An 11,778-nucleotide genomic window follows, 5' to 3' on the forward strand; every position below is an offset into this window, starting at 1 on the left:
CACTCAAGGTGTTCCACAGGGATCTGTTCTCGGTCCATTACTTTTTAATTATCTATATACTGTACAGCCACTAGTTGACATAATTCATAAATATGGTCTTTTTCATCTCTATGCTGATATCCAGATTTATTTAACCACTGCCTCTGAAAAATCAAGTTTGCCTGCTACACTTACGAATTACATCGCTGAAATCAAACACGGCATGTCGCTAATTTTCCTTAAATTAATCAGTAGCACAACTGAAATAATGCTGATTGGATCAGCTGCATCACACACAAAGAGGATTTATATTTTGACATTCATGGGGCTCTTCTTAAACCTTCAACCTCTGTTCGAAATCTAGGTGTCCTGATTGACACATCTCTTTCACTCAGCTCTCATATTGCTGCAGTGTTTAAAAGTTTGCTCTTCTCTTAATCTGCCTGATACAGAAACCCTAGTGCATGCTCCAATTACATCACGGCTAGATTATTGCAATGCTCTGTTTATCGGTCTGCCAGGGAAGCGTATTAAAAGGTTGCAGTATGTCCAGAATGCAGCTGCTTATAGGGTACTTACCTCGACCAGGCGCTTTGCTCACATTACTCCACTTCTACAGTCTTCACTGGATACCTGTGTCCTCACGCATTCAGTTTAAGATTCTCCTGTTGACATTTAAGGCTTTGAACAGTCTTGCACCTGGCTATATCAAAGACTTAATTCACCCACATATACCAACTCGGTATCTTAGATCATCTGATTTGGGGCTTCTTAGCATTCCCAAGTTATAGACTGTCCACTCCAGGGGGAAGGTAATTTAGTGTTAATGCCCCCAGGTTATGGAATTCTTTACCCATATCGCTCCGTAACTCTTCTTCTCTATCCATCTTCAAAACACAATTGAAAACATACTTGTTTTAAATGTATTATAAATAATCTAGCATCTTTTCCTGTATATTTGTATGTTTGTTTGAAAATGTATTTTTGCTTTAAAGTGCTCATTGTCAAGCGACCTTGAGCTTGTGGAAAGGCGCTATATAAAATAAACTTCTAAAGAAACAATGGCGCTATCTTCTGGCTCATAGTTATTACTGCACACTTTTAATAGTATTTGAATTCAATTCAATTCAATTTTATTTATATAGCGCTTTTCACAATGTGCATTGTTCCAAAGCAGCTTTACAGGAGCAAATAAGAAAAACACAAAGGTAAAACACAGCACAGTGCATGGTGTTTATAGACCAAGAAAGATCATTATAATAAATAACATCTAATAAATAAATGAATAAATAAATAAATAAATGCAGTCTCCCGGTGAGCAAGCCAACACTGCACTGCTGTGGCGAGGAACCCACTATTACTATGCTATTACAGAATGTGCTGTAATAGCATATGCTGCATTTTCCCCAAGGCAAAATTAATATTAAATAACTTTTTTAAAGTTTTTAAATCACATACTGCCATGGCCATTTTACCATATCTGATCTAATTGGATTTTACATACTTGTCCAAACATATAGAAGAAAATGCACAGATTTAGGGGAAGATTTATTAACAGTTTTTATAATTATCATTAGATTTTGTTATTTGGAAGGTTTTAGTAAGTGTTTTTTTAGTGGTGGGACTCGATTAAAAAAATAATTTAATTAATTAGAGGCTTTGTAATAATTCATCTCAATTAATCGCATATCAATATTTGACACAAGAAGCAACATTTTCAATTTAAATGGATTTTGGTATATGACTGAATCAATGAATAGAGACATAAATGAGCTTAAACAACAAAATCGTGTTTATTTTCATCACTGAGTGTTAACAAAGTGTTCGAGTGTGGATTGGCGACACTGCCTGCTCGAACTAGGAGCGTCGTCTGTGCTAGCTGCAACATGTTTGGCATTGAGGTGGTAGCGGAGGCTGGAAGTGCTCCGGTGATAGGCAAATTCTTTTTTGCACAATTTGCACACAACTGTGCTTTTATCCAGGTTTCCACCCGGTAGTTTTTTAAAACTAAAATTTCCGCCCACCGATCCCAGCAACGACTTCTCATCGGTTTCCATTTCTCGTGTTGTGTCCTGTGCATCAGTATTACGTTTTTGCCGGGAACTCGTGCAACGTTCCGCGCTGTTTGGGAGTGCAAAAATAAATTGCGATTAAATGCATTATTTTTTTGTCGCGTTATTTTTTCTGTAATTAATTAATCGTAATTAACGCGATAAAGTCCCAGCCCTAGTTTTTTCTTTTGCAAACAAGTAAAACAAAAAAATCTTCACAGCAACTTCCTTTTAAGTTAACACTTCTATTATCAATAATATATCCTAAACATTTACAAAATAATGTTATACCCCCTTAAATGAACAGTGCTTTTGAAATCTGGATGGATTTGGGATTGTAGTCTTGTACAAAAATAAACCAAAACACGCCAGACTGTTTTTAAGTATTACATATTTGGGTTAAAAAAAGAATTTAATTTAGTTATGTTATATCTTTGAAAACACTAACAAGGATTAATAAACACTGAATCTGACCTAATACCAATTGACCCAACAAGACAAAAATGTCTGGTGACTGATAAAACCCAGGCACTTCAGGCTAATCTGATATTTGATCAAATAAATGATAGTGACAGCAGAATCACATTTTGGCCTTCAGAGGCACCATATTGAGAGATTGCACAAAGTTCTCCAGTGTGGATAGATATTCCTGTGGATGGGTACGTAGATGACCTGCATGAACAGACTCCTCCCATTTCTTGCTCTCCACAGTTATGCCCCGCTTCCTCCAAAACTCTATCATCTCCTCCAAGCTCTTATAATCACACAGCACATCATTCTCAGAAAAGAAAAACAGGGCAGGCGTCGTCACGGGAGTGTTCCAGAACACACTGATTGCCAAGTTGAAATAGTCGACTGTCTGGCGTTTAAAGGCACGGAAATACAGATGGCTAGCTCTCCTCATGAGACTTTCCAGCCGGGGGAACATGGTCTTACCAACTCCTGGAGAACAAACAAACCAACAAAACGATCAGACAGGAAAAAAGATGGAATCATTTAGTCTGACAATTAACATCATGAACACATGAGGGTGCTATAATGCAAAAAAGCACTGTTTTTTATTTATCCATATGATAGTTTAAAGTATGTGTGCCCATTGGCACAGAGAGCTATTAAAACACACTGAACCAAATTAACATATCCTTGGAAGGGTCAAAATAACACTGGATCACAGTCTTGTTGGTTAACAATTAATAGCTGGTCAGTAACCAGTTTGAAGGTTATTGTGATGTGTACACTTACTGTTAAAGTTAAAATTACTCATTAGATCATTACATAACATTTTGATCATTTTATGCACACAGGAACGTTTTGAGAAAAATATACAACACCTACCGACAGCCATGTGATCCAATGAACCCATGACCAGGCTGTCGTAGATGTGACCCCTGATCCTATTTGTCAGCTTTTGGCAACGCTGGTTGTCTTCAGCCACATGAACAAGAACCTGACTGAATGTGTACCCCCCTATGGAAAAGGCATGGACCAGCAGGGGGCGCTGAGAAAAGCGATCGCTCTCTAACAGTTCAAGCACACGGGCACCATTTTCCAGGCCCCAACGAGGCCACAAGAACTGGCTCACCTCACTTTCTACAACAAGTATATCAAAGCCGGTGCGGATGTAAATATCACAATACTTTCCGATGGCCTGTGGTCTGGAGCCCAGCCAAGGCAACAACAGACACAAAGGTTTGGGCTGACCAGGTGGAATGGTGGATGCTGGAGTTGCCGCTATGTCATTCACGAGGAGGGTGACATGCTTACTGATCTTGTGGGCAGTCACCCCTACCATGATTCCCGCTCTGGAAAGCATGACATCAGGAGAGCAGGTGAGCTAAAGAGAGATCACAGTTGGAAAAGAACAGTTTATTCTTTGGAAACAGTACACTTGACTTTGACATAACATACTCGATGTGTCCACTGGCACGGAAGAAATATGCTCACTACTGCCCCCTGCCACAGATATGTTACTTTGCATTTACATTACATTTACGCATTTGGCAGACGCTTTTATCCAAAGCGACTTACATTGCATTATACTTTACATTTGTTTTTGAGTATGTGCAATCCCTGGGATCGAACCCATGACCCTGGCATTGCTAGCACCATGCTCGAACCACTGAGCTGGCACGTGTATTTAAAAAATGTATTGACCTGTGATTGCTTTTGAGGGGATACAATTATTTTATTAATTTGCCACCCTCATGTCATTTTAAACCTGTAAGACTTTCTTTCATCTGCAGAACACAAAAGATGATATTTTGAAGAACGTTGGTAAACAAACAAAACTGGCCCCCTATTACTTCCACTGAATGGATCTTTTGTGTTCCACAGAAGAGTCATATATAAATTTTGAACGCTATGAGGATGAATACATGATGACAGAATTTTTTGGTGAACTATCCCTTTAATGGTTAGAGAGTCGGACTCTTGACCAGAAGGTTGCCGGTTCGATTCTCAGGGCCGGCGGGTAACGACTGAGGTGCCGCCCTTGAGCAAGGCACCTTACCCCTACTTGCTCCCCGGGCGCTGCAGTGATAGCTGCCCACTGCTCCGGGTGTACGTGTGTTCACGACTTGCTGTGCGTGTGTTCACTACTCTCTGGATGGGTTAAATGCAGAGGTCACATTTCGGGTATGGGTCACCATACTTGACAAATAGGTCACTTTCACTTCACAAAAGGAAAAATGAAAATGCCAGTGGACAGTTGGGAGTATTATTGCAACAAGGTCAAATGCAGTGATACTCAAAGGTCAACACGTCAGTATCTGGCTGTCAGAAAACATGCACATGTAATTTGATGTGGGTCAAAACAGCACTGGAATGCTTTTCCAAGAGAATGTTGACAGACCTCTGAGCACATAGAGTACTAGAGGTGGGCAGAATGGCAAGAATTTCAAGTAATGAGTAATTTTATTTCACGGTAACAATCTTCCATTATAATTCTATATCTTATACCTCATTTTTCTTAGATCGATTTCCTTTATTTATTTATTACAGTTCATTTAAATGCCCACCATAGTTAAAATGTAGGCAAGTTATGAAAATGTAATATCAGATTAAGTTCTGAATGACATTTATTATTTATTTATATTTATCTTCTGATATATCATATGTATACAGTTGGAAGACAGACAACATGTATAACAATGAATATATGCACAAACAAAGAGTACAGTATATGACTGGTGTTCATGGGGTCTGTACTGACTCTTTATCGCTCTTCACTCTCTATTAGATGAGCATTTTTAGTGTGTTGCGAGTCTTTGTCTTTAGGTTTGTTTATTCTGGTGCTTGTCTTTGCACTGCGAGTCTCTGGTGACTCTACACGTGTCTCCCAAAACGGTGGAAAGCGGCACGTCAAAGCGCTCACGCGGTGAGCATCACAGCGCGTTTCAACGCAAGTTTCACCTTGACTCGCCTTGAAGTTAAACTTTATTAAAACTATTAACAGCTTCACAAAGCAATTAGACTTCTGAAATACGTGGTAAGAATGAGCTTTTTTATATGTTCGCGCAGATTCCTGCACCCTTGCATAAGCACTGCAGGTGAGAGAGAAAGTGCCGGACTGGAGCGGATCTCAAAACTACAGACTGAATGAAGGTCACATTTCGATACATTAATTTGTTATGGGTGGATTTATTCTCAGAATAACACCCAATTTGCAGAGCGCCAAGTTAACCACACCTACTTATTAACGTTCCGTGGAATACACGGAACAGAAAAATCTCTTACGGCTGACATTTTATTCCATGGTAACGGAATATTCCATCATACCACCCAGCCCTATAGAGTACGTAACAATTATTTCCTGTACTCAACACTAGGGATGCAGCGATTACCGAGGTTCACTATTAACCGCGCTTAAAAACGGCACGGTTAATTAATCGTAAAGGCTCCGTTACACCGCATGTTTCTGTTGCACGGAACGGAAACGTTGTAACTTGCACAAAATGAAAACAAAGTTACACCAGCGGTGCACCAGTTTAAAGAGCTGTGCTTATCAGAGACACGGAGGCCACGACACACACTAGATTAACTATGTAGAGAGACCAAACAGCGAATCTTACATGTACATTCACACTCAAGGCCGTAGTGGTGACAGTTGGGCTTTCAGTGTAACGTAAACAAACAAAGCGCCATGTAAGTTAACGGAGTAGCTCACCGGACAAGAAGCGTCGTGTCGAGGACAGCTCACAGGATGCGTACATTCTGTATGTGCAAGCTCAATTTCAAAGCCTACTCCTGATGCAAGTTGAACCAATTGAATTTATTTTATATTATTATTTAGCAAATAGCTCTATATCACGTTGATAAATCCATTATAGTTTGCTGTACATGAAAACAGAGGGGAAACAAAAAGCATGTGATCCATTCGCGCTGGCTCTTAAAGGGACAGCAGCATAATAAATATATCTGTTTTAATGCTCATCAAACAACAAAAAATGAAGACAGAACAGACTCACTGCTCCTGACTGATCAACTTTAATAACTTTAAACTTTAGTAACTTTTTTAGCCGTTGTTGATGTTCAAATCACCAAAACGGACACACCCATACCCCCATCTTTCGCTTTCGTCAGCGCTCGGCTCGACTAATGTCCGTCTTGTGCACTGTATACCTTACTGCTGATTGGCTACAAGGTTGTTTTGGTACTCAGCCCGACTTTGTCTAAACGAACGTAATTCGGAAATCGGAGACCCCGCCTTTAAGAGATGGTAATTATCAGGACTGATTATTTTTCTTTTCCAAAATATAATTATAGGGTTTTGTCTTAAACATCAAAACATTCAAACAATACACAATATAGAACACAAGCAGGCCATTACTGGAACTTTGGTAAATATCATGCACATTCTAATAAATATCATTTTATAGTTTTCTAATGTATATAGGGCCGATCATTAAGTTGTTTTTGAGCTGAGGTTTTATTATTCTCTCTTTAAGCATGAGGGGCCTGTGTTTCTTGTCATTGACCTTGACCATAAGCAGTTTTACTGGACTAGATTAGCAATTTAAACTCTAAAGCTCGGTTTCACAGACACAGTTTATCTTAAACCAGGACTATGTCTTAGTTGAATTAAGATATTTGTGTCGCTTTTATAAAAATACCTTAGAAGAATGCATTACTGGTGTGCATCTCGAGACAAAACAATGGCACTGATATATTTTAAGATATTTCCAGGCAAGTTATATTCAGTTAAGACAGGTCACACATTCATTTTAGTCTGGGACTAGCCTTAAACCTAAATGTTATATAATCTAGGAGGGAATTAAAATCAATTTACTCAAATCAGCTAACACAGTTAGTCACAAACTTTTATATAAATATCTACAGTAAATGCTGAATAATAAAATTAAAGTAAAGATAAATGTCTGTAAGATATTATTGTACTCAATGCACCCTTTATATTTAGTTACTTCGAGCAGTCGGTCATACATTTCAGCGCAGTTTCATGTTAGCATGACTAGCTTTACATTAGCAACCCGCAGAAACCACAACAAAACACAAAATAACAAATCCCCAATACCCCCCACCTCCCCTCATTTAAATTAACAAATATCAGGCAAAATTCTGAAACCTGCTCGTTAATTTATCTGTCGATAAAATCTATTCGTACAACACTCCAATATTCTTACCTGCTTCTACACTGAATTGCAAACAGTGGCGGATGCTGCAGTGACGTAATGTGACACGGAGACGCCGTTGCGCGTGGATGAAGTAGGCGCGTGCACGAGGAGATGAAAGAAATTACGCTTTGTTGAGCGGCGACAATATTAATAAACACAAACTCGGCGTTAAAAGACGGGTGTATTTAAACCCGATTGTAAACCTGTTGTACTACGTAACGTGTGATAGCATTTCATCAACGTAGGGCGGGTACCGATTGGAAGAATCGATTCTTCCAAGTAGGGGTCTCTGCAGGCATAGCCGCGGGAAGTGGGGGTGCTGCGGGGGCTGCAGCACCCCCTGGCGTCGAGCGAAAAGAAAAACTGAAACAGTGTGAAAGATAAATAAATAAAGGCAGAGACTATTTGCACCAGGTCCGCCCACCAATGTGTGATTGGAATAGAGAATATGTAAGAATGACTTCATTTTGAACAATGACTGCAGTGGCGTAAGGTGTAAAGTCTGTATAGTGTGACACAGGAGGCTGGGGTTCTAATCAAACTCTTGCTTTTGTTTTCAATAAAAATTTTATTCATAAAGTTTAGGGTAAAGTAACGTTATTTGCCACTATTTATAAGTATCAATAGCATCTAACTACTATTTCTACTTAATCCAAAGAAAATACAGCTATTTTCGGTTAGAGTAAAAAGCATTGCTGCCTTGGGCGGGCTATTTGTAACATTACTCTGTGTAAATAGACACTCGTAAATGAAATGTTTTATCAAATATAAATATAATGCATTTTATTAATGCGTCTATTCACTAATATCCATTGAAAACATTAACAACGTCACTGTTTTTGCTTTAATAACGTTACTGTTACAATGACAACGCAAGTGTCTTATGACGTCACTGCGTTAGTGAAGGTCAAGTGTCATAAGCGGTCTTGTACAAATGGCGCAAAAACGAATTTCAGACTTTTTTACCTCATGCAGGACTTCAGCAGCGTCAACCCAGAAAGAAATGCCACTTTCGGAGTTTTGCATGCAGGCCAGCAGAAATTTAAGACAGTTATTTCTTGATTTGAGATTGTGGCTACGTCTACAGGCAGAATATGTAACGTTACGGGTTGATTTCTGTGCTGTTGCCGTGCAGCATGCAGTTGTGTTTAATCGCGTGACCGGTTTGCCCATGGTTTTTGTTTGGGTGGTTAAGCTGCCGCCGCGCAGCTAGTTTTCGTAGAACAGATTGTGCTTTGGCTATAGGCATACATATAACATGCGTTTATATGTTTGTTTTTATGCTGCATCCTATAATCACACTGGGATCTTCTTTATTCTCGGCAGCAACTAATTTTTGCCTGCTGAAAGATAAGGAAGCAATAGCAAGCAGGTGGAAAGAGCATTACGGGGATCTTCTGAACAGGGACACCACTCCTGAGATGGAGGCCCTCGAAAAACTCCCTCAACAGCCTATAAATGAGAGCATGGGGGAACCACCCAGCCTGAAAGAGGGGCAGGATGCTATTAGGAAGATGAAGAACAACAAGGCTGCTGGTCCGGATGGCATTCCAGCAGAAGTCCTAAAGGAAGGCGGCCCTGATCTCCTTAAACACATCCATGCCCTGCTTTATAAAATATGGGAACAAGAGAAAATTCCTGCACAACTTAAGGATGTCCTGGTTGTCTCCATCTTTAAGAAAGGAGACAAGGCAGACTGCGGGAACTACCGTGGCATTTCTCTCCTGTCCACCACAGGGAAAGCCCTGGCTCGGGTTTTGGCCAACAGACTCACCCCTCTGTCAGAAAGCATCCTTCCAGAGTCTCAGAGTGGTTTTTGCCCAAACAGAGGCACTGCAGATATGATATTCATTGCTCGCCAACTTCAAGAAAAATGCCGGGAACAAAATCTACCACTATACATGGCCTGGGTGTGTATAGTTATGAAACTCTGACTGACCTCAGTCAAAATGATTAGTCTCGAAACTAATAGATTCATCAGACCAACGATTGCACATTATGAAACGTAACCAAAACTAGGCTAATAATCCTATTGCCACTTAACGTTAAGTGATATTATAGGCAGCGACCAATTTGAGGTGTATTTGCTGCCATCAAGCTATGGAAGCATATTGGTGCAATGCAATGCAATTGTGTATTTAAATATACATTTTAAATAACATAGTGCAACAGTAAGTGCAAAATTAAAATAAAAATTCAATTATATCAATTAGTTCAGTATCAATTCCTAAACTAGTTTTAATATGTTATTTAAATGGGTATTTTTAACGCTATTTAAGTTGCAAAATTAAAATGAAAATGCATTCCCCGGATTGATTATATATTATGTTTAAGATAGTAAAGCAAACCTGTAGCAAAATGAAAATTCAAATGTTATTTTCCCTAAATGCATTAACATTAACAGGTCGAACATTTGGGATTGCATTTTCATTTACACACAGCGCGTTGGGTGTTGCAAAATTCAATGTGGACTTGAAAATGCATTTCGAGCTGGCCACGCCCCCTCCCCGGTATAGCGTCATTGTGTGAGGGCGATGCTGGCTCCGCGGGAATGCATTTTCATTTTAATTTTGCAACTTAAAGAGCGTTAAAATACCCATTTAAATAACATATTAAAACTAGTGTAGGAACTGACAAATGTAATTGATATAATTGAATTTTCATTTTGCACTTAATGTTGCACATATGTTATTTAAAATGTATATTTAAATACACAATTGCATTGTCATTTTACATACTGCATTGCCATTTTGCGTATTGAAATTCAAATTTTAAATTGCTACCAATATGCTTCCATATCAAGCTGTTCTTGGCGGCGCTAACAGCCCGGTGATCACGGAGAACTCACACATTAGATTCGCGTCGAGGCCAATTTTAAAATACGCACCAGTATCTTTAAAAATGGTTTCATATTTAAAATCTTCGATACAAAAACACCACAGTGAAAAAGTGGCTTTAGATGTAGGCCAATAGCGTTTATGCTGATGTTGAACAAGCAGCTTTCGTGTCCAATTGAAAAGACCTTTCGGCACTCCCCTACCTTTCGGTACGCCCAGTTCTCCGACCTGCAGATACTCCTGTCTCGATTCTTCATGCATGCTGTCTGACAGCTGAGTGAGATGATAAAGATCACTGGCACAAATGTATCGGGGCCAAGCCACCAATAGCCTGTCATTGAACTGACAGCTACATCCTGACGCGTACTTAACAAATTAACCTTTTCACAAACTTGCAATCTTTGCAAATGTGCACACATATATAAATTACATGTATGCAGTTTGCTGATGTTTATCTCCCGTTATTGTGCCTCGTTCATCTTACAACCGAACTGCGTAACATCATAAACCTTGTTTCAATGGAGACACGTTTTAATTCAATACGTATTTCTATAGTGCTTAACAATGTTGCATTGTTGGAAAGCAGCTTTCACAGAAAATGAATCCCACAACCAACAATATAGAAATAATGGGGAATAAACTCTAAAATACGTATAAGACTTTCCACTCACCTGAAATGCACTCAGCTTAGCTGTTTCAGTGTTTTGCTGTGTCCTGTATTTGTAAGTCGTCCTTAACAGAACAATGACAACTAGAACCGCTGCCACGACCTGAACCAACATCTCTGCACTTGCTAAATGTGTGCCATCGCTTAATGATAAGGTTCCACACACACGCATGCTGTCTCTACACCCACTTGAACGAGTACGGAAAATTCTTCGTGCATGTAGACGAGTGGTCAAGAGAGAAACTGCAAGCGTGTGTATTAAGCGGACAGGCTGAGTCGCATTTGCTTGCTCTTATTTTACGCATGATGCGACAGAACAAGCGTGATATAGAGGCTACACTACACTTTATTCCCAGCAGGTGGCGCAGTGATAAAGTTCACCAGCAATCACGTATGTCCAAGCTTTTGTCAGATAATAATCTCTGTGCGCATTTGAGGACGCTTGTGAAATTTTCGACCATTATTTGGCATTTGGGGATACTTCTGGATTTGGAAGGACGTTTGTTAGTCTGACTCTGTGATATCTTTACTCCAATTGCATCACAAACCCATCTGCATGCTTTTTACTGAAGAATGATGGCTGTCTTGTTCGCAGAAGTCAGCATTGCTGCATG

At 39.5% G+C, this 11,778-nt stretch overlaps 1 protein-coding gene across 2 annotated transcripts; it reads right to left on the bottom strand.

The window, feature by feature from the left end:
• Nucleotides 1–1,748: 1,748 nt before the first annotated feature.
• On the bottom strand, nucleotides 1,749–11,481 carry si:dkey-5i3.5 (uncharacterized protein LOC565091 homolog). Of its 2 annotated transcripts, none has more exons than XM_057348599.1 (3): nucleotides 11,169–11,481; nucleotides 3,366–3,864; nucleotides 1,749–2,972 (listed from the first exon to the last, which is right to left on the bottom strand). In XM_057348599.1, exons 1-3 carry the CDS (start codon nucleotides 11,334–11,336, stop codon nucleotides 2,611–2,613), a joined length of 1,029 nt encoding a protein of 342 aa, XP_057204582.1. In that variant the 5' UTR covers nucleotides 11,337–11,481; the 3' UTR covers nucleotides 1,749–2,610. The 2 variants fall into 2 exon arrangements, with proteins under 2 accessions (XP_057204582.1, XP_057204583.1); XM_057348600.1 differs by lacking the exon at nucleotides 11,169–11,481 and adding an exon at nucleotides 7,670–7,801.
• Between the last annotated feature and the right edge of the window lie 297 nt (nucleotides 11,482–11,778).

The sequence above is a fragment of the Triplophysa rosa genome, linkage group LG12, assembly GCF_024868665.1.
Source record: "Triplophysa rosa linkage group LG12, Trosa_1v2, whole genome shotgun sequence".
Taxonomy (NCBI): Eukaryota; Metazoa; Chordata; class Actinopteri; order Cypriniformes; family Nemacheilidae; genus Triplophysa; species Triplophysa rosa.